We start from the raw sequence: 23,549 nt of genomic DNA on the forward strand, positions 1-23,549 counted from the left end.
TAAGACATATGGGTAGGAGTAATTTGGTATGTCTTTTGTTACCAGTACAGACCTCCACGTGGATTTGACATATCCATTGGAGATGGTCTTAGTATTTACCATTCCTCTTTTATTTTTTGGAAATTTTAGTGAAAGGTATCGAATTATTTTGTTGAGTGTTTCTATTCATATTCTCTAATATTAGTATTTGGATTTACTCTGCTAATTTTTACTTTAAACTTTATCCTTTTTTTTTTCTTATCCATCATCAGGAGGTGTCCACAGTCCTCACCACCAATCTCTGATCACCTCCGACATGGTTACCTGCTAAAGCAATAAGCAGATATGCAAAACAAATTTCAATAGCTACTTTGTTTGAAACACCCCAAGAACATTAATTTTTTATTCGTTCATAATATACAAAATCTGTTCAGTTTTTAATTTGAATGATTTGACTATCATAAGACTCTTTGCTTGATGGTTTTGAAATGTGATTAGTTAATTAGGATTATTTTATGAGAAAAATATACAACAGTACCCGAACTAAGGCCTACTCTCAACTTCAATACCCAACTATGTAAAACTATCATTTTGGTACCCCAAGTTTGAAGCCCGACCCAAAAATGGTACACACATAACGGCGTTAAGAGCCCAGCCACGTGGCAAAACATGAGGGGCAATTTCGCCCATTCGATAACCCTGGACCACTTAAGGTGTTCCATTCCCCTCGACCTAATCTCAAAACCTTTCTAACTTTGGATTCCTCTATTCCAAATCCACAACGGCACTCTGGTTATCAGAGAAAGTGAGAGAGAATCCTGCAGACCTGAGTGAAAAAGAGATTCGATTCTCAAATCAGATCTTGCAGAGGGTCAATGGCTAATTATTGGAGATATTTCCGGCTGGATGGGGATTCACCTATGTTTGGAAGAGGTAAGAAAATATTCCCCCTTTCTATGAGCTGTCGCTATTTTAGGGTTTATGGTCCAAAATTTTTGATAGTTTATGGAAGTCAATGTTGTTGATTAAGGTTTGTGTACGGTTTAGGGTCTTATTTTGTCTTTGTATGCCTAGGGTTCAATAAAAGTTAGGGTTTGATGTCGGGTATTCTAATAAATTAGGTGACAGGACCCGCCCTAGATTTCACCCTGAAATCCGAGGTGGCCCTGCGGGGCCCACCTTAGAGATAACTCTACCGAGAACTGGCCTAGTCAACCCTAATGTGGACTACCCAAAACACTAACCCACAATAGATCAGAGCCAACAAAGAAGTGCGGAAGCCATTCATCAACTATGCCTCGAACCAAGTACGCCCGACCTCAACTAATAACGCCTGCAAACTGGGCATTAGAAACCGAAAGGCCCAGGAAAAAGTAGACAAAAAAACGTTAGCGTGAGTGGACAAAAATAAACAATTTAAAAGAAAAAGGATTTCATACTTTCCCACATTTATTCTCTTAAAAAAAATCTGATGCATGCAACAATAAGAAAACACATTTAGCTTTAAATCCAAGAATTTCAAAACGATAAACCGACTAGCCTCGCTAGTCACAACATTCGAAAAAAATATATCGTAAAACCGAAATCTCGTTTCTCAAGAAAATAAGACCAGCCCCACTGGCTACAGTGAAAATCAGACTAGCCCCGCTAGTCAAGCGACGATAAGATATGGGGAAGAGGTATCACCATACGAAAGAAGGGAGCCTCCCAGGCTCGGGTCGGAGTGTCCCACACTCTGGAGCATCCCATGCTCTGCTCTTACTCACCCACGAACACATAGTAAGCAGGGAGGAGTACTAATAGGCTAGCTATCAATAAATATGCCGACCCAGGTATGGTGGGTTAAAATCATACGAATATCGAAAATTAGTAAGGCTTCCCCATAAGTCCCGCGAATAAAGAAAACACGGGTACAATTCCCAACCGTACCCGGAAATTCTCATAGTAAGTCACAAAAATCAACAGTGTGTCCCACACGCTAAAAGAATAATTAAATCAACCGTTTCCTCGACAAAACTTCCATTTTCGAAAACCCTTCAAAATTCTCAAATCAACGAATACAAATACAATATTTAAATCCGAAAACAATTCATTCCCGAAATCACTTTATAATATTTCATAAATCTCAAAACCCAATCAAATCCGAAAACACTACATAATCCGAAAACCAAAATCACTACCGATAGCAAATCATCATATGCTCAAAATATAGAAGATGATAATTAAATAAAGCATTACTTTAGAGAAATAAATGCATGCATCAATATTCAAAATCAAACGTCCACTCACAGTACTGGTTGGCGACCACGCAAACGAGTTCCTTCGTCAAGCGATAGCTCGATAAATCGTCCTGTACACAAGTACACTTCCATAAACGACAATTCGAATAAATAATTACGAACCTAAACGAAACCAGAAAATCCCTATCTCCATTACTTCTCGGATTCAATCCAATCACACCCATAACACCAATTCCTCGATTTACATATTCCACAACGAAAACGAGGGAAATCCGGCCGTTGGATTTCCCACAATTCAATCACAAAACTTCCGAACTTCGGAAAATCACAAACAATTCCAAACTCCTCCAAAATTCACCAAACTTCACATACAAGCTCTACAACATTTATAGGATTTAATGGGCTAAAAACTAGAGTCAAAACACTGCCCTACACGCTGCAGCTGCCGCCACCGCCACCAGCTCCGATGGCCACCAAACTTTGGTAGCAGTACCTACTCAACAGACCCAACAACTTTCTCAACTGAGACAAAGTCAGAAAATGAGCAGAAGTACCTCAACAATTAAGGAGAAGGTTGAACCCGATCGGTGAATAGTAACCCAGAAATTCATCTCTTCGAATCTTCCTCCACGCTCCAAATCGTGGCTCAAGGCTAGGGGCAAAATGATCCTTGGCAAAAACCGAACCTTCGACGCCGGTTTGGTGGCTGAAAATGGCCGGAATCGCCGGAAATCGACGAAACACCAAACTGCTACAGTAAACTTCCCGGCCTTGGTTCTTCCTTTTCCGGCCACGGCGTGACGACCGACGACCACCAGTGTGATGAGGAGGAGGAGACGCGTCGGTGAAGCTTCGTTTCACGTCATCTGGTGGTCGGAGCATAGAGAGAGCCGGAGTTGCAGAGGTGAGAGAGAGAGAGCAAGAGCTCGGGGACGAGAGAGAGAACACGCGGGGGAAGAGAAAGAGAAAAGAAAAAGTTACCGGCCACAGTGAAAAATTCAAATATATACTACTTACCGTGAACAGTAACTTTCACATTTTCGCTTATAACTTTCGCATACGAACTCCGATTTTTACGTACCACATATGCACGCGCTCGGTTTAACGTCCTATACGACTTTTATGAAGGAAATTTTCTCAAATTTTGACCCAAACAAAAAGTCAACTTTTAGGGCCACTAAAAGTATCGAAACAAAGTAAAAACTGAGAGTAAGTGTCGTTTACCGTCCGAATGACTAGTAAACGGGTAAATTGAGATACGGGACGTTACATTAGGGTTATTGGACTGGTGGCTAGGTTGGTGGTGAAAGTAAAATCTCAACCTTGGTCTGGGTTGTTTAATAGTGTAGGGAACTGATAAATGATTTTAAAACAGAAACCGGTATAAATGGTAGAGAAACCGACAAAGAAGAGGTAGTTGAATAATCAATTTGGTTAGTTTGAACAACATTGAATTTGTTTCCCATTTTGGAATCTAACAGCTGGTGTTGGAAAATTGCAGTTGAACTATTCACCGTAGCAATACATCATGGAGGAAGGTTCTTTTCACAGGGTGGAGTGAATAGGATTTACATGGGAGTGGAGGACGTAGTCTATGTTGATAGGGTTGATCCGGACAAACTGAGTGTGACTAAGTTCAATTATTGGGCTTGGGATTTGGGGTATTGAGCTGGTCCAATTGCTTACTAGTTTAGGATACCAGGAAGTGAAGAGGGTAGTGGATATTTACCTAGTCACTGATCAAGACTGTCTTGACATGGTTCGGTTTATTCTTGTTGTTCAAAGGCTACTGCATGTGTACATTGTTTTCTTGGAGCAGAGAAGGGGTTTTTAGGATTATGAGTTAGATCACTATGATGATGACATAGATCATACTATGTTATTTGGACATGCAATTGATGATGTGCAATTGCCAGCTGTTGAGGGTGTTGAAGAAGTGCCACATGATGATGTAGTTAAAGAGCAGGAGATGGATGTTGAGGATGATGAAGATGTCCCAATGGATGGAATTATTCCTGAAAACTGGGTACTTACTGATGATGGGCCTAAAGTACAAAGCAATGCTCCACAGTCAAGTGAAGTTGCTAATGGGCGTGAAGCGTAGAGTGGTGGTATTTAGGGTAGGGTCGAGCCGGGCAGTTAAAGTCAACAAACCCTTACTCACCCTTAAGGCTCATTTTGTAAGGTTCAAAAGGGTCGGGTTGGCCGGCCTTCCAAATAGGCCCGAATACAAGGGCCTTACTTTGTTTAACAAAAAAAAAAAATATATATATATATATATATATATATATATATATATATATATATATATATATATATCTACATTATTTTTTTTTTTTGGCAAAATGTAGGGCTGATATGGGCCGAAATATCGGCTTACTGACAATTTAGCTTGGCTGAGCTGTACCGAGTATGTGGTTCAGCTCAGCTACAGTATGAGTATTCGCATACCATCGGCATACCGTACCGTATATATACCAAATATACATATATACAATTTTTGGTAGGAGGTAGGGTTTGAACCTTAAACCTCTTAAACACAACCTCTGGTCCCAACTAGGGCTGGGCTCGGTGTGGTTCGGGCCGGTTTGGGCCTGAAACTGCAACCACACCGCATTATTCGGTAGGCCCATTTTTCGAACCGCAACCGCTTTAAAATTGTTTGGACTGCATTTTCGGTTGCACCGTTTTATCGGTCCGGTTTACCTGAAACTGAAACCTCTACTTTCAGCAAACCAAATTCCCAACAACTAATCAATTAAATATGAAATAAACATACAGACCAACTAATCAACCAAATCTGGAAAAAAAAAAAAAAAAACATAATCAACCACTAGAAGAAAGTCAAGAAACAATACAAACATACATACCAAGTACTACCAACTACAAAACTACTAATACAATGATTACAATCGGTCTGAATAGATTCAAATTACACTAATACAAAGTATTTGTTAAAGTTCAAATTAACCAAATGCAGAAAGTCAGAAACTGAGAATGGGAGTTCATAATTGTGCCAAATTACAGACCAAAATAAAATGGTAGTCCAACAAGCAAACAAATGCCAAAGTGCCAAACTCAGCGCTGCCGAGTGCGGAGTGCCGACTTCAAGCTTCCTCCAAGCAATCCAGCTCCTTCACTTATTCATTCCTCAATGTCACTAACAGCATATTCCCCTCCATCTGTCCATCAAATTCCCAACAAGTGCAAAACAGAAAAACAAATAAACCCATACAAATCAGAAAGCTATCTTACAAATCCAAAGAAACTACTGATTCATATCCTCACAAATGATCGCAAAATTAACAATGCAAAACACAGCTATTTTACAAAACAGGAAGTTCAAAAAAAAAAATTAAAACGGTGAAACCCTTACCAATTTCCAGCTTTTCCAACTCCTCATACATCTGCAGCTCATCTTTGGTTGGTTCCTTATACACATCAAATCCCGCTCCCCTTAGCCAATCACTCAAGCAAACTAATCCCTCAACCATCTTAGGGGTAAGGGAAGCTCTAAAAGGGTCCACCACCTTTTTTCCAAGGCTGAATGCAACTTCGGACGCCACGGTTGAAGCAGGTATAGCGAACACATCTTTGGCGATTTGGGACAGAATGGGATATCTTTGAGCATTCTCCTTCCACCAAGCCAAAATTTCAAACTTGGGGTTCGAATGGTCTTCTGAAGCTTCCAATAGATACTTGTCCAGTTCATTCTTGATCACCACAACGTCCTTCTCTTGCCGCAAAAGCTTGAATTGAAGCAGATTTGCTGCATGAATATCCTCATCAACTTGCTGATGCATAGACTCGATCCTTGGCATTGTCACGTTCCTTGAAGTTGCTGCAGCAGCTGGATCTTCGTCTGCAATTGAAGGAAAAGTTGAGAAATTAGTGTATCTATATTTTGTAAACTATCAAAATAAAAAATGTGAGAACATAAAAAACAAATAAAGAGTAACCTGCATAAAAATCAAACAGCAAGCTCAAGGTTGTCTTCACTTCATCGATCATCACTTGCACACATCCTCGGTCTGCTTGCAGCTTTGGGAAGAAGAATTCAAGATACAATAGTTTGTTTCTTGGATCTAAAACCAGAGCAATAATTAGAATTTTGTTAAGATCGTCAAGCTGCAGCCAATACTTGTCAAACTTTTTTTCATCGAGGTGCCAATGCTAACAAGAAAAGGATCCTCACTAGCTATGCATTTATCAAGCTCACCAACAATTGTGCACATCCAAAGAAGAGGCTCATTAGCAGTTACACGCTTAGTGGCACTAAACTTCAAGGTTGCTTCATAGAAGAGGCTCATTAGCAGTTACATGCTTAGTGGCACAATTGCAGCACTCGGACTCGGTGCGGGGGTCGTACCGATGCTTGAGTCTATAGTTCCAGCTGGTGTAGATGTCGGAGTTGAGGAAATCCCTTCCATTATCTGCAAGTAACCATGAAAAACAATGAAACTCAATCAACTCTGCAGCAAATCCAAAACAAGAAATGCATCAAAGTCGCAGTCTTCTTTAAAGTTTAAAGTTTAAACATAATTTCAAAACATGAACAGAGAACACAAACTAGTCGCATCAAAGTCGCATTTCTTTAAACTACTCTGATAGTCTCATCGTTGAACTATCACACAAACTAGTCACATCTTTAAACTACTCTCATAGTCTCATCAAAGTATCAACTAGTTTTGAACACAAGAACTGGAAAAAGAAAAAAATCGAGAGAGATAGAGAAGTGAGAGAACTGACTCATCGTTGAACTATCACACAAACTAGTCACATCAGTCATCACACTCTCATAGTCTCATCAACGTATCAACTGGTTTTGAACACAAGAACTGGAAAAAGAAAAAAATCGAGAGAGACAGAGAAGTGAGAGAACTGAGAAGAGAAGGGAACTCGATCCTTACTGGTGATAGGGTTCTAGCCATGAGAGAAGCTGAGAAGGGACACGCGAGAGAGGCGCCGGCGGCGGTGGTAGTCGTGTGAGAGATGAGGGAGAGATCGACAGATCAGAGATGAGGGAAAAATGAAGGAAACGGCCGAGATACTCTCGAAGCTAGGGTTAGTTGATGTATATATATTAATAAAAATTCGGTCCGGTTCGGTTCAATGCTGGCGGTTCGAAGCCATGAACCGAATCCGCACCGCAGTTAAGCGATTCGGTGCGGTTCTCTTCCAAAACGACGTTGTTTTACTCATAATTTGGTTACCGAACCGGAAAATCGGTTCAGTTCGGTCGGTTACCGATTTTTCACCAGTTTATGCATGCCCAGCCCTAGTCCCAACCACTAGAGCACGAGCAGCTCTTGCTATTATATATTTAATGCGTCTTAGTTCCTACTATCGAATTAAAACAAAACCAAAAAGTGAGATTGGGTTTCGACATTTCCCTTAGTTCCTACTGTCTTCGTTTTCAGTCTCACAGCTCTCGTGCCTCCCTCCACAAATTCACCGAAACCCAGATTTTGGCCCCTATTTGTGAAATCAGTACCCGAGAAAGGTTCCCGTTAGTCATATATATAATATACTAATAGTTTCTTGGCCTTATCCTCAATTTGCTCAAACCCTAGTTCTTTGAGATTTGGGGTAAAAGAACAGAAGTTTTCCAGAGCTGTTCGAGATGGTGAAGTAGCCCCATATTTCAATGAAGAAGAGGAAGAATGAAGAGCCCCAGATTTTAGCTCAACTTTGTAAAAGTTTGCCTCCGTTTTCAGCTCAAAATTCATGGGTTTTCTTTCAAATTGTTAATAAGAACAAGAACGATTGGGTGATTGAAGTAATCTAATTATTGGGTTTTGCTTTCTCAGATGATTTCTTTTACAAAGACTGTAACTTCTAGTATAGTGGACTGACGTGTATGATTTGTTTTTAATTTTTTGATCCTCATCATTTCAGACAGGTATAATTTCTCCTAGTAAATTGAGGATGAAGCTCATTGGGGCTCACCATCATAGAAAGATAAGTGGATCAAACAATAACTCCTCAAGAACTTCACCTTCTAAGCTTGGGGATTCTTAGTTTGTCAAAAACAGCTTGTTAAAGTCCATGAATGGAGATGAAGAAGGTTTGTCTCTCATTTTGTTTTATTAGTGGCAATGAATTACTTGCTCGACGTAGTGAGCTTCAAAATTGGTATACAAGCATCTTTTAAATTGCTAAACATATATTCTCTAAATTGGTTTACTAATTAAGTCTTATGATGCTTAGTTTCATAAGTGAAGAATACAGACTATATACGCATAATTCAACAAAGGTTATTGACTTTTTTCTACCCATTTTTTATATCTTTGTCCATTAATAAATTATTGATGTGGAAATTGTGGTTTCTAACATTACATAATTGATTTCCTAGGCAAGGACAAAGCTGGTTGGAGTCCAAGTGTGATAAGTTGGAGTATATGTTTAGGACTTTATTGAAAAGGTAGGAGTATTTGAGTTGGACTGTGAATAATGAATGCTTATTTGTGTTAATGTTAAGACCTGCTTAATGGAGATTTTATGAATTAGAAATGCAAATTTTTGTTTCGTGATGTTGATGAATAATGTATACTTATATAAATGGTAATGATAAATGATGAAACTGTGTTCTGGTTGAACTGTGAATGATACTTGTATACTTGGTTGAACTGTGAATAATGTATATTTGTATAAATGACAAATGATAAATGAAGGTTGCTAATAATTAATGAACTGTGAATGCTAATGATTAATGTTTTGGTAATGAATTGGAATTGCTTAATGTTAATGAACTTGAAATGTTAATGCATTGGACCTGTTTTGCTGTTGTTTTGGTAATGAATTGGAACTGGAAATGTTTGTTTATTTGTTAAGCAGAAATACTTGGACTGATTAAAGTTAGGCAAAATATGACAGTTGTTTTTTTTTTTTCTTTTCTTTTCATGTTTGTATAGATGGCATCTTCTTCTAGTAGCGTGAGTACCCTTTCAATATGCAGTAACAACTTTATCTACATCTCAGCCTCTAAACCCAAACACAAACCCCAACCTAAATATCATCCCTGAAATAGACTCACAGTCACCCTAAGCATTCCTACTCACGAAGGGCAGGACAATACTTTGTCTGCTAGGACAAGTTGGAAATGAAGGAAAACAACTAGGGTGGGGAAATTGGGTAAACATGCGAAGCCAGCTATAGGAAGATGCAAAACCTAGGAGTGTTTCACTAGGCCGAAACTGATTGATGGTAGTGATAATGTAGAAGTTGCACAGTGCAATTTTTGCCAAGAAATTGTACCTGCTTACAGCACTACAACTGGGACTTCTTCAATGTGGTCTCATGCCAAGAAGTGCAAAAACATGCCCTCTTTACGAACCATGTACCACTTTAGGGGTCATTATTTGTCCCGCGGGCCTAAAAGCCCATGGGCGCCCGCCCGGCCCAGTGGGCAAAAGCCCGGCCCGGCCCGCAACAAAGCCCATCTCGGCCCTGCCCATTGGGCACAAGGCAGGGCTAGGGCGGAGGGTTCAAAGCCCAGGCCCGGCCCTTTATATGCCCATTAAAGCCCGCTCGGCCCGGCCTTATAAGCCCACCCGAAAGCCCATTCAATTCTTGTATTAATATCTTTTTATGTAGTTATATTGAACTAATTATTGCATTAGGTCATATGTTTTTTTAATTTTGTATTTTATTTTGGTCAATCATTAACATATCATAATTTTTTCATAGCTTTTTGTATTTTTTTTAACAAAATAATATGACATATAAATATAATGGGCTCAGCCCTGCCCACCCAAAAAAGCCCGGCCCGACCCTAAAAAGCCCGTAAGGCCCTGGGCCTTGATTTTTAAGAGAAGCCCGGCCCGAAAAATAAAAAAAATATGTTTTGGCCCTGCCCGGCCCGGCCCGAGCCCATTAATTTTGGGTAGGGTCGGCCCTACCCTGTCCATTGACGACCCCTATACCACTTGAAACAAAGAGTCACACCACTCTTAGTAAGGATAATGTGAGTGGGGGGGGGTTACTTATCATAAATTCAACCAACCTAGATGTGACTTAAAGTGTGTTAGGATGATCATCATGGATGAACTTCCTTTCATGCAAGTTGAAAGGAATGAGTTTAAGGAGTTTGTGGAAGAGTTACAACCTTAGTGGAAAAGAATGAACAAAAAAATGGTTGCTAGAGGAGTGTGGGAGTTGTATCAAATTGAGAAAGCCAAGCTGATGAGTGAGTTTGCTGCTCACTCAACAAGAGTGAGCATAGTATTGATACTTGGAGGAGTATTCAAAACATAAACCATACGGTCGTGACTCAGTGATTAGAACCTTCACAAAAGAATAATCAATTTATGTTTAATCATTAGCCATAAAGAGGATGATACAGGGAGGGTTTTGGAGCAGTATCTTAGAGAATGCAGTGGTAACAATGTCTTTGCAATGACAATGGACAATGCATCTGCAAATGATACTGTTGTTTTCTATATGAAGAGAAGACTTAGGGGTCAAAGGACTTAAAACTTTGACAGTGACTTTTTACACCTTCGATGTGCTTTTCACATCATAAATCTGATTGTGAGAAATGAAATCGATGAGATTGAGGATGGGATAGAGGCTATTTGGCACTGTGTGAAGTTTATCAAGTATTTTTAAGCAGACTTGATAAATTTAGGGATTTCTCAGTGCTTGAACACTTGAGCAAGACTGCAAATGTTCCCCTCAATGTTATAACTAGGTGGAACAACACATACTTAATGTTGGATGCAGCACTAAAGTATGAAAAAGTGTATGAAAAGATGGCTGATAAAGATGAAGCTTTTCATAGGTACTTTAACGAGAAGGATGCCAAAGGGAAGAAAAGGGTTCGTCTTCCTTCACCACAAGATTGGAGGAATGCACATGCTTTTGTGCATTTTCTTGGGAAGTTTTACGAAGCAACGATGAACTTGAGTGCTTGGAATAAAGTGACAGCACATCTGCTCTTCTTTGAGTTAATAGGGCTGCAAACAGAGATTGATATGAAGATGAGAGATGAATTAGACCCTATTCTCCAATGGGTGGCTTGTGGGATGAAAGCCAAGTTCGATAAGTATTGGGGTTCATTTGGACAAATGAACAAAATAGTTGTCATAGCCAATGTGTTGGATCCTAAGTGGAAGCACTGTGAAACAGCCTTCACAAACCACAACATTAGATGGAATTCAGCCAATGGAGGGGTTGAGTTTGATGGAATTTATGGTGGACAAGCTGAAATATTAGTTTATTTAATAACAAAATGAAATAATCGATATCGAATGAGGTTCACAAATATGTGAGTGATAGATATGTTCATCTAATGACAAAGGATTCCGAAGTGGCAACTTGGTGGAAAGTAAATGCAAATGCCTATCCGATACTTTTCAAGCTAGCAAAGGATGTATTTGTCATCCCTTGTAGCACCGTTGCAAGTGAAAATGCCTTCAATTTGGGAAAAATGGTGGTGGATCCTTATAGGAGTTCCCTAACACCTCGAATGGTGGAGTGTTGAGTCTGCTCAAGTGATTGGCTAAGTGCTACTATATATATATATGTGTGTGTGTGTGTGTGTGTGTGTGTGTGTAGAGAGAGAGAGATAGAGATATAGAGAGAGAGAGAGGCAGAAAAAATAAAAAAATAAAAAGTGAGGGGTATAATAGTCATTTTAGGACCTGTTGTGTGAGAATTAGAAAGAATAAGGACTAAACTGTTTAATTTTAAAATTTTGGACTAAACTGTTTTTCATGCAAAAGTATGAGGAGTAACGAGTATTTAGTCCTTAAATTTACTTGGTTTTGCAATTTCTTTAATTTTTCTAAACGTATATTCACTATCAATTTTTTGTTTTAATTTGTAGAAACTTTTGGACTTAGAATGGATGAACCAAGCTCTTCTTTGACTACTGCTGCAACATAAAGAATATGATAAGTTTAGTTTTCTGCCAGTTGCTGCATTGATTTTGGTCTGCATTCAATTTTATAACTAACCTCTTCAATTTATTTCCATTAAATTTTCTTTAAATTAAGTTTTATGGGCTGACGCTGTTAGATCATAATTCATATACATATTTGTGCCATAAAACATGGAAATTACTTGTTCTAAAGTCCAATTTAATGTTGACTAATCAAATTTCATTATTCCCCTAATCTTGTACTTTTGCTTAACCCTTGTGTTTATTTATTTATATTTATTATGTTTTCCTTATCATGCTAGGAAATGATGGAGAAGCATGGAAATGCACTAAAAAGTCAACCTTAACACATTTTCCACTCCGACTAGGAGAAAGCGAGCTAGACAAGAAAGGAGGGGCGGCAGCCTAATCAAACGAACTCCAAATGAGTTTAAACTTTCCAGATTCATTCTAGACATCCTAAGGATCATTTATTATGAATAGTGTAAGAACTAGTTCGGAGTGGAAGACCTTCAAAAGATCGGTCCAAGTTTCTGACTAAAAGACGAAAACGGCAAAACAGGACATGTACGGATTCTGGCAGTATTTCTGGCCAAACCACGATGAACTAAGCTCTGAAATTTTACTAGAATGATCTACACTTATCAAGAAACATTTGGTATGAAGAAGCTGAAGGCAAATTCCGAAGTCTCGGTGGAGATTCAATTGAAGGAAGCTTCAGAAGCAGAAAACAAAAGTCAAAACATGGCAGTTTGGCCTAGAACCTTCTTTGGGCGGATTTCTTGTGCATTTTTGGAAGGTCTATGATGCTGAAATTATCAAGGATAGCCCTAGAATCCTACAAGACTATGACAAGATTAATCCAACATATTATCTTTTGGATTATAGGCATCCCTTGCACACTTTCTCTCCCATGCTTGTCATCTTGACTTTGGTGACCCAAAACCACTCCAACACTCTTCATTTTCATGTTTCCCATGCATAATAAAAAGAGCTAGATGCTCCTCTCTTCTCCCTTAGCCATATTTTTCTACTCTATTCTCTTTAGTAGCTCATCATTACTTCCCTTTTTTTACTCCATCTCTTCCATACCCCTTTCTCTTGTTTTTAGGATCTATTACCACTCTCATACTCTACCTCCATGCTTCTTACAATGCTTGACCTGCTCCCTTTTGCTTTCATTCATCATTTTACTCTGCTCTTTTTTTATCTATATAAGCATCCCTTCATTACACTCTTAAGGCATCACCCACACCACCCCATTACAACTTCTTTCTCTTTCAATCTCCTCAACAAAACCTCCATCTCCACCTCCCAAAATCCAAACACATAATATCCATACTCCTCAACCTCCATCACTACCACTCAAAGTTGGCCAAAGGAGTATCATATCTTCATCACCATTCCATTCATGATCACCGTCAAGAAGCTTATCATCTATCCATTCCACCATCAAGGATGACTCAAGGAGCATTGAAGGAGAAAAACAAATGATCGAGGAGCTAGCCATTGATTTGTCAAGCTTCAACTAGTTCATTCTTTCCTTAACTCTTTAATTTACCTTGATGTACTTTATAGATTTGATGTTAATTTGTATGATTATGAGTGAGTAGTTACTTTGTTGGGGCTATGGTTGAAAGCCCTAGCCAAACTTGTATGAATTGTTGTTTTAATTTACATTTGATGTTATTTGTGATTTTCATCTTCATATGCTAATTCAAGAAGTGAATGCATTCATTCAAACTTAACTACTTTGAATGTGTTGTGTTTGTCATCTCATGAAAAAATGTTTAGAGAGTAGCTAACCTTGAGCATTGATAGCATGATAGCATCCTCTATGTGCATATGAAGGTTGTGAGTTAAAATCACCTAGATCTAGGATTGGTTTGCTTGCATGATTATCTAAACTCAAGCTTTATGCATCTAGGAACAATGAATTGAGACTTAACCGGTAATAGGATTTGTTCTTAGGTAGTTAATTCTAGACTTATCCGGTTGGAATTGATATCATTAAAGGAGTTTAAGTCTTTGTAGTCTTATCCGGATGCAAAGAGGGTAATTGGGAAATTAGAATAGCATTACTTGTATTTGAACTTCAATACTTGCAAGGAAGGTTAGTGGTAGACAATCAAACCCCTAACTTCATCCATTATATTACTAGTTTAGTTTAGAGTAGTTTATGTTACATTTGAGCATTTATTTTAATTGGTTCACCACTCTATCCAACAAACAATCTCACTACCACCACAATGCACATACTCACCTTGAGTCTAGATTTCTTGTGAATTTAGGTTTGTGATTGTACATTTGCATATTCTAGCTCTCCTTAGGTTAACACCCTAGCTAGTGAAAGGAATCCAATCCTCGTGGGTTCGACAACCTTTCTTAAATCTCTATACTATTACTTGTACCCCTTATATTTAAGGGTGGCTATTTGGCTAACAGCCGCATCAAGTTTCCAATTCATTTTAGTCTGTAATATCAATGTTTTGAAACTGTGCAGCAGCAGCAACATAATGGAGAAGATGAGGTGATGGCTGATCGGAAGATTAAAGCAACCTAATTGTGCTTAACTTCTGTTTTTGAGTTTTATTTGTAATGGGACATGCATATGTTACTCTTCAAAATACTTTGGGGCAATTTAAATTTTGATTTATGCTGGTAATGCAGTATTATTTTTTATTTATGTATTATTTAAGTGCTTAAGTTATATGTAAATTAGTAGTAGTTGTAATATGAGAAAATGGTATGTACGGTACCTAATCTTTTGCTCCTTATAAATTTTGGTACCTCAAGCTTAAAAAATATCAGAACGATACTTGAGGTTCTGACCCAGAGCGAACATTGGTACCTAGAGCCGTTAACGTCATAACGGCATCTGACAACTAGCATACATTGAAGGGTATTTTCGTTCTTTCATGTCCCTCCATTACATATGTGTTGTTCCTCCCCTTACATCTGTGTTCTTCATCTCCGGCCACCAATGCGAAGATTGCTTTTGGAATTCCATACATATGAGGCACCATTCCCTCCTCAACCATCAACCTAAACACCAAGAACAGGTCCTCCCATTGCTCGGACTAACAATATGCACTAATCAAAGCTGCATAAGTGGGCACTATTCTCTTAGGCATTTCGTAGAACATCTTCTGAGCATAGTCTAAATGCTCATAATTGTTGGAGTACAGCATAGCAAGCTTGTTTCCTACCCAATATTCACTTCAAAAGCATTCAACTTCAAAGCATGAGCATGAATTTGCATGTCTACAATCAGCCACATGGTTACCTCTAAGTAAAGAAATGCAGTGACTAACCTCAGAGCTGGTTTGAGCTCTTGGACTATTACTAAAGTCTGAGGCTTTTTTGGAGGTAAAAGAGAGATGGGCTTGTGGGTTTAAGAGTGTGTAGCTTGTGCAAACGTTGCTTTGTCTGTGGAAGCTCGGAATTTGAATTTGGGTGTGTGAGGATTGGTGGGTGTTTGTGAGGGAGAGGCATCAGTGAATAAGGGATTGTTAGGAAGCATCTATCAGAATACAGAGGATGATTTTATCAAAAATTTTGCACTTCATAAATTTCATATCAGAACAATCTAACTGGTCAGAGATAGATATAACCAGTAATTAAAATGCCGAATTAAAACTTTATCTAAAAAATAGACCATGACACAAAGACTTTGGGACAAGAAGTTCATCAGTAACTAGACAATCGGCTGGATTTTGCAACAATTTTTTTCTTTTGTTTGGTCGTATATACTTGGGAGAAATGGTCCAACGGTTAATAGATTGCAGAACAAATAACAACGATAAAGAATTACAAAAACAATACTGAAGCTTTCTTCTTTATTAGTTCCTCAAAAGCATCACCAGTAGTCTGATCATCATCAGTTTACTAATGCAATAGATGCTTTCCTCCAAAACCAGTAATCAGTAGCCATATATTCTTCGAGAATAAGTTAAATTGAAAAATCACGTATGATTTCTTTTCAAAAGAGAATCAGACTCACATGTTCATCCAACCACTACTAAATGACATCAAAATATCAACTTGAACAAGCACATAGTTTACCCAGAGGTAGGCATGGATAATGCTGACCAAATACATTATATATACACCTACAAATTAATACTTGAAACTCCATATGAAGTATCTCACCTTGACATCATCTGCAAGTGATGCTGAAACTGAGTTGTGAGGTTTAAATTGGTGGCCGGAGATGAAGAACACAGATGCAAGGAGAGGAAGAACACAGATGTAAAGGAGGGACATGAAGGGACAAAAATACCCTTCAGTATATGACAGATGTCAGATGCTGTTACGGAGTTAACAACTCTAGGTACCAATGTTCAGAACCTCAGGTACTGTTTTGATATTTTTTTAAACTTGAGGTACCAAAATTTATAAGGAGCAAAACTTCAAGTACCGTATGGACCATTTTCCCTTGCAATATTTAACTTAGAAGTTAGAACTTCTTTTGCTTTTAAGACTGCTGCTGCATTTTGTTTATGGATGACTGCAGTTTTAAGTTTTAACTTGAAATGGTTTGAATCCCTTCAATGTGTTAATGTGTTAGAGTTTCCGATGACGAGTTTGAATCCCTTTAAGATGAAGAGGTTGAATCATTTGAATCCCTTTAATAATTTGAATCCCTTTAAGATTTTGAGTTTCCAGATTTTGTGTTTCAATGTGCTATTGTGTTAGTATCGGATTTTTGGATTTTGTTATAAGAGAATGAAGAGTTGGGCTTTGGAAACACTTATTGGGTCAAGGCTTAAATCAACTCTAAGAACACATATTGGGCTTAAAAACAAACCATAAAAAATGAAGGGAATGAAGGCCCAATAAAATTCGGCAGCTGTCGATTACCGAAACAAACCAACTGACAGTCCGATAAACCGACTTTTCGGTTTAGGCCTGGCACGATTCTATTTCAGCCTAAGAACTGGGCCTATCGACCAACTTCAGTTTGGTAACGGTTGGGCCTAATTTAGGTCAGTTTTGGGCCGAATCCAGCCCTAACAAAATGTGGCTCAATCAATGGTTGTATAGGTGGGTAATCCAAGACTTTTTTTTTTTACTCTATTTAATATATACATTTTTTTTAAGCTACCATAATAACAATTACAAATATTAGTTAGGGTAGTTATATACAATTAATTATCTCTCTAAATCTCCTAAAATTAATTGTTGTTTAACAAAGAAAATAAAGCTTCCAAAATCAAATACAAAATAATAAAGGGATAAGTTGTATGTGGATAAAAAAAATGAACATATTTAAAAAATAGAAAAAATAGAAAATTATTAGGGCTTGTTTGCCGGGGGGGGGGGGGCGGGCTCAAAGGGTGGGTCGTGTTTCATTTCCATGGCCCTTACCCTACCCTATTTGAAAAAGGGACCGAGTCAACCTCCCTAATGGAAAGGTCAGGCTGGGCTTCGATCCTACAGGTCGGGCGGACTTGAAATAGACTTAGGGCCCAAGGGCCAAATGATGACCCCTACTCTTGGTACCTACTCGCACAGTTAGCCAAGTCCAATACTCACACATTTGAAAAACCAGAAACCCATACGTTTCAAAAACCCAGAACACTTTTTATTCTTAAAGACAAAACCTAGAAACTTCAACACATCATTTCTAATCAATCTCACCTCAATCATACATCCAAAAGTTAGAAACTTTCCACATTCCAAATTTTAGAGAACCCAAAAAACACAGAAATTCCAAGCAACATGCAAAACCACAAATTTGAAGCAAGATTTCCCAGTCGAAAGAAAATTTCTTACCTTTGTGATTTCCCAACAGTTGGCGTCTTTTTGGAGGATGAATCGAGTAATGACGATGGTTGCAAACTTCGGATTGCTCAACGAACTCCGAAAGTCTTCACACTACTTGTCAAACCACAACGCAACCCTCCAATCTTCTTCTCTGAATTCTTGAGAGAGAAGTTTCATGTCGAAAAATAAAAATCCAAAAAAATACTCTTTCTAGATGACTCCACCTTTTATACACCCCAACCCCTTGATCGCTGTCATCGATTTTGAATCGCCCACGAACACTATCCTGACTTAGAACACACATTCTCATTAATGGCGTAAATAGACTGTCGCCTTGGTTCTAGCATGATAATTATGACCCGTTGCGGAAATTGAAATGATTTCTCATCACGCACGAATTTCAAATAACAGCACGCCATGTGTCACATTAGAAGTCTAGAAGCATTGTAAAACACGCCAAGTACTGGGCCGTCCCGACACTAGAGGCTACTCCCAGCATACAAGACCCTAGCCAAAACGGGGAGCCCTGCCTCCCAGGGTGGCGAGCAGGGATATCGTACCAAGACTCGGTCTCCGACCCCTCTTGCCTAGGGACTTGGGGGACTAGGGGACTGGTCATCCATGTTGAGCACCTCCCGGCAAGCCTCTCACCATGCACTCCCGTTGTTTCCACTAGAACAAACTCTCCACCCAAGAGAGTTCTTGACTAAGGACTTGGGGGACTTATTTATACCATATGCATATCAAGCGCAAACACTGGACGAACACGGCCAATCGGCCATCGGAACTCATCTCAGATTTGACGGAAAACACTCCAGAGCCTCCCTTACGTGGCATGCCAAGTCGCCAGTATCCATGTCGACCGAAACCACCTCTGGGCATCGGGATGCAGAATATGGACACAACCAAGCTGCAAAGCCTTTGTTTACCATTTGTGGGATGGCACACTCTCCCACATCAGAGGTTTATGGGCACAACTCCCAACATTTCCTATATCTGCAGCCATATACTTCCAAACCAAGTAAGTCAAAAACTGTGCATTTCCATATCGTTACTTTGTCAACATCTCATACTGATACTGATTTAGAGATCAGAGAATTATAGGCCGGCAAACCCGGTCTTCTTGTCCCTTACATATTCTTGTCTTGACAGGTAACGGGACCAAATATACTCAACTCGATCGGTGATTCTCAAGTGCTCTCCCCCGTTAGAACCACAGAAACACAACCTATTTTACTTTTCTTTATTTTTATTCTTACTTGATCTGGCCAACCATTTTTCGGGTTTTTGTCCATGAGGCTTTATTTGTTGATGTACTTTGACCTAATTTTTTTTGTAATTAATAAATAACCAAATGACATTTGGTGTAAAAAAAAATTAAATAAAAAACTTAGGATGTGAGACAAGTGAAAAAGGAGCTATGAAACCTGACCTGATATAGAAAATCAAGGTACAACGAGAAAACAAAAGAAAAAATCATACAAAGATGCAAGAAAAGGTGGGAGTGACGACCACTAAAAGAACGAAACAAAGATAACTAAAACAAATTTGGAGCAACGGTAATGTGACAAAACTTATTCTACCAAATCCAGTAAGCATATAGCTAGTGCTCTTTTAGAGTGTAAAATAAATGTACGGGCTACGAGCAAAAGTAATGGTAGAAAAGATTCTAACATAAAATATAGTACATAATCCGATAATCGGTTGTAAACATTATCCAATGTAATCCAAAAGTGGGATATGGAAATAAACAAGAGAATTATGGCTTCTCCTTATAGCAAAGCCACTTATTTGCCCCTGCTATTTCAAGAACCATAATGAGCACAAGTGAATCTCTTTATTGAAGTGACTGCTCAGCACCAGGCCACCAGTCTATGTTTATGGCTTTGTGGTAGTGGAACGAGCTGCTTTATACCCCAAATTAAATTATACCATAAAATAACTCTCAAATTAATAACATCAGTATATAGGAGTGAATCCTCACTTTGGGAAGGTTCTTGCGAAACCAATTTCGAAAGTATACCTTTCTTAATGTTTCATACAAAAGGCTAAAGACTCTTTACCGGCTTCAGAATGTGTTGGCAGATCGAAACACAATCCCATTGCTTATGTCTTTCTTTGAAGGTTACCTTCAAATAATAATTTTCTTATAAAAATAAAAAAAAAGTTATAACCTTCAAATTTCACTAATTAAGTTGAATTGTTAATGTTTCCTCATAAAATTTATAATCTTTCATGAATTATTTGTACAAAAACAATTAGTTAAATCAAAGATCGTTTAATTATTCTATTAACATCCACAGCATGGGAGATCTACCTGAAAAAGCTATTTTCTTTTCATACTTTTATCATTTTCGATGATCAAACGATTTCTAACATAAATGATTTTTTACAAAATAAATCATAAATAACATACCTAAAACATGAAGGGTTCTAAGTCTTCTATGTCATAATCCAAATAAACATTTTAGTGAAGGAATTTCATTACCATTTAGACTAGTTATGTGTTTTATTGTCCGATGCGCACACTGCACATCCAAAAAATTATTGTAAATGAAATAACTTTTTGCAAATTTATATGAATTGCAATCAATTTGAGGTTTTCGATTTTACAAGCCAAAATCATCGAAGCATAGTATCTTTTTTGCTTGTTCATAAACTTGAGGTAAGCAAACATTTTCTGAAAAGAGATATAATCTTTGATACACTTGCAATGCGCCCTCGTAGAGACACATGAATTGGTGGGGGCCAATACATCAAATACCTTGAGAAAACGAACTTGAAAAAAGATAGAGAGATGATAAAATTCGAATCATATAGCACATCGATCAAGTCAAGTAGGTCCTCATTTCATCAACAAACCTATGTAGTGTATGCGCTCGCGCGGACTGACATTAAAACTGAGACTCAAACTGTGACAGTTGAAGTAAGATGCTACAATAATTGAAATCGTACATACAAGATGCTCAGTCGTCTAGGGCTTTCCTTGACTCGTATCACAGTCTCATCGCCAATATATGTTATCATTTCTCTGGGCTAAATATGGCTCTAATGCACTTAATACAAAAGCCACTTATTAAATAACTCGGAAACATCAAATATGTAATTAAGCTCCCACTTCAACAACTAGCTAATTAATAAAACTAAGTTGGTGTAGAGATGAACCTCAATTCAACCAGAGAGAGAGAGAGAGAGAGAGAGAGAGAGAGATGGTAAATCTTCGATGCACTTCAGTTCAACAAAAAAGAAGAAGAAGAAGAGGGGTTTGGGGATAGAGGGGAGAGAGTTCTTTATCTATTTTCACTCAAGTAGCTATTTTGCTCATACAAATGTCATAATCTATGTATTTTATGCATATGTTATTGTGAAGCATATTTATCAACTATAAATGTGATCGCATTATTTATTTGTTACTTGGACTCGCAAACGATAAAGGTTAATAGGCTCATAAAAGACTTCAAGAAGCAAGAGTTGCGTACCAATGGATGGGGGGGGGGGGGGGGGAGGAGGTGTGTATGTAGTTCTTTCACGGCTTAGGGTAGATGTAATAGGCTTAGGCTTGTACACAACTTCAAGTCTTTCGAATTGTTTATATATATATATATATATATATATATATATATATATATATAGTCTTCGAGCTTATAATAATGAAAATGTAAGTTAACTCGAGCAATGATTTATTTTTATTTCTTTTTCTGTACTTCTAGGCATAAATCATTTTGTATTAATGAGCGTGAGAGAGAACTGAAGTACATGCAAGACTATAATTAATGGCATTTTAAGGATACTTTGTTAAAAGTTAACTAATTAGAGAGAGTACACTAAATATATATCTTTTCATATATGTTCCACTTTTGAAACTTATTTTAAACCCACTTCTCTTCGATCAACTGTCATAATGGATCCTATGTAGTTTTCAAGGGTTCTTCTCAACTATAAATATGGGGTCTGCTTCAGTGTTTATAAATCAGAAACCTGCTTCCTCAAGGAAAACAGAAAAGGATATATAATTTTATTTATATATGAATTCAAATTCCACGGCAAAGATGTCAGATCCTCTTGTTGTTGGAAGAGTCATTGGAGATGTTATTGATCATTTCTCCCCCAGTGTTAAAATGACAGTGACTTACAACTCCAGCAAGAAGGTGTATAATGGGCATGAGCTATTTCCTTCCTCAGTAACCACGAAGCCTAAGGTTGAAGTTCAGGGAGGCGATCTGAGATCTTTCTTTACACTGGTAAAGCATGCTTACAGTGATCTATCTCCAATCTAATTTTAGTTTTGTAAATATATGTCCTTAAGGTGATTCTTTCCTTGCAGGTCATGACTGACCCAGATGTTCCAGGTCCTAGTGATCCATATCTGAAGGAGCACTTGCACTGGTAACAAAACCCTTACTCTTGGTTGGTAGAATACTTACCTGGGCATGAAAATTTTTGTTACGGCAATAATAGTGCAGGTTCAAAATGAGCAGAACTGCCATTTTTGTTAAAGATTTGGATGAGTTAATCTTCTTTTCTTTCTACCTTTGCAGGATAGTCACGGATATCCCAGGAACAACTGACAACACATTTGGTAAGTCCTTTCATACCGATTATGATGCTTATTATGGGTTTGTTTTTGTTTCTTTGAACTAATTAATTATGTGGTCGATAAAAACCGCAGGAAGGGAGGTGGTGAAATATGAAATGCCGAGGCCAAACATAGGGATCCACAGGTTTGTGTTCCTTCTGTTCAAGCAGAAAGGTAGGCAAACAGTGATTCCTCCTCCTTCCAAGGACCACTTCGACAGTCGAAAGTTTGCAGAAGCAAACGAGTTCGGGCTTCCGGTGGCTGCTGTTTTCTTCAATGCCCAGAGGGAAACTGCTGCAAGAAGACGCTAATTAACTTTTAAACAACCAAGTGATGCTTCTGGTCTTTTATTGGAAACACTTGTACGTGCCAGTTAATATGAGAAGAAAAATTAAATAAATAAATCTCATAGATCATCTGTTGTGAGAGTCAATATATAACACTATAACTGGTGCATAAAATCGTTTTTCTTTTTATTTACGTATTATCGTCGTTTTATGTGTATTAGTCTATGGCTGTGTAAACCTTGTGTACCTTCCTAAATATCAAGTATTATAAATAAATAAAGAAGAGTGAAATCCACCATCTTCATTCTACAATTCATACTCATTTTTTTTCTTTTTAATTGAAAGTCTTATAAAAAGATAAAATTAAGTTACTAAAAATAAAACTTAACTTACTAAAAAATGAAACATGGATTTTGAATTGTAAAATAAAAGGAATGTGAATTTCACTCCCCTAAATAAAATGATAAATACATGCAATTCTAGGTTTTATTTTTCTGGCCTATGTGTAACTTTTTGTGGTTGTACATTTGTAGCTTCACAGCTTTAAGCCACATTTCACAGGCGTTAAGGTCTTTTTTTATTTTATTTTTTATTTTTTTAACCTATAATGGGCAACCCTGCATTTTCCATCTTTGCAAAGGAGCTTTTGCTTTGTTGGTTTTGTACTTCAAGAATTTTTTGACTGCTAGTCACAGTAAAAGTTTATTGTTTGCAATTTTATTTTATTTTTGTTACTGTTCATATGCACAAAAATATAGACTTGCATGTAGGAGACATTTACTCTTTGTATAAAAAAAATAATCATAATAAATAAA

At 37.8% G+C, this 23,549-nt stretch overlaps 1 protein-coding gene across 1 annotated transcript; it reads left to right on the top strand.

Moving 5' to 3' along the window:
- Window positions 1–21,730: 21,730 nt before the first annotated feature.
- LOC133732715 (CEN-like protein 2) lies at window positions 21,731–23,046 on the top strand. Its single transcript, XM_062160298.1, has 4 exons — window positions 21,731–22,112; window positions 22,196–22,257; window positions 22,410–22,450; window positions 22,541–23,046. Exons 1-4 carry the CDS (start codon window positions 21,897–21,899, stop codon window positions 22,756–22,758), a joined length of 537 nt encoding a protein of 178 aa, XP_062016282.1. The 5' UTR covers window positions 21,731–21,896; the 3' UTR covers window positions 22,759–23,046.
- The last annotated feature ends 503 nt before the right edge of the window (window positions 23,047–23,549 follow it).

Source organism: Rosa rugosa, chromosome 2 (genome assembly GCF_958449725.1).
Source record: "Rosa rugosa chromosome 2, drRosRugo1.1, whole genome shotgun sequence".
NCBI classification, from domain to species: domain Eukaryota; kingdom Viridiplantae; phylum Streptophyta; class Magnoliopsida; order Rosales; family Rosaceae; genus Rosa; species Rosa rugosa.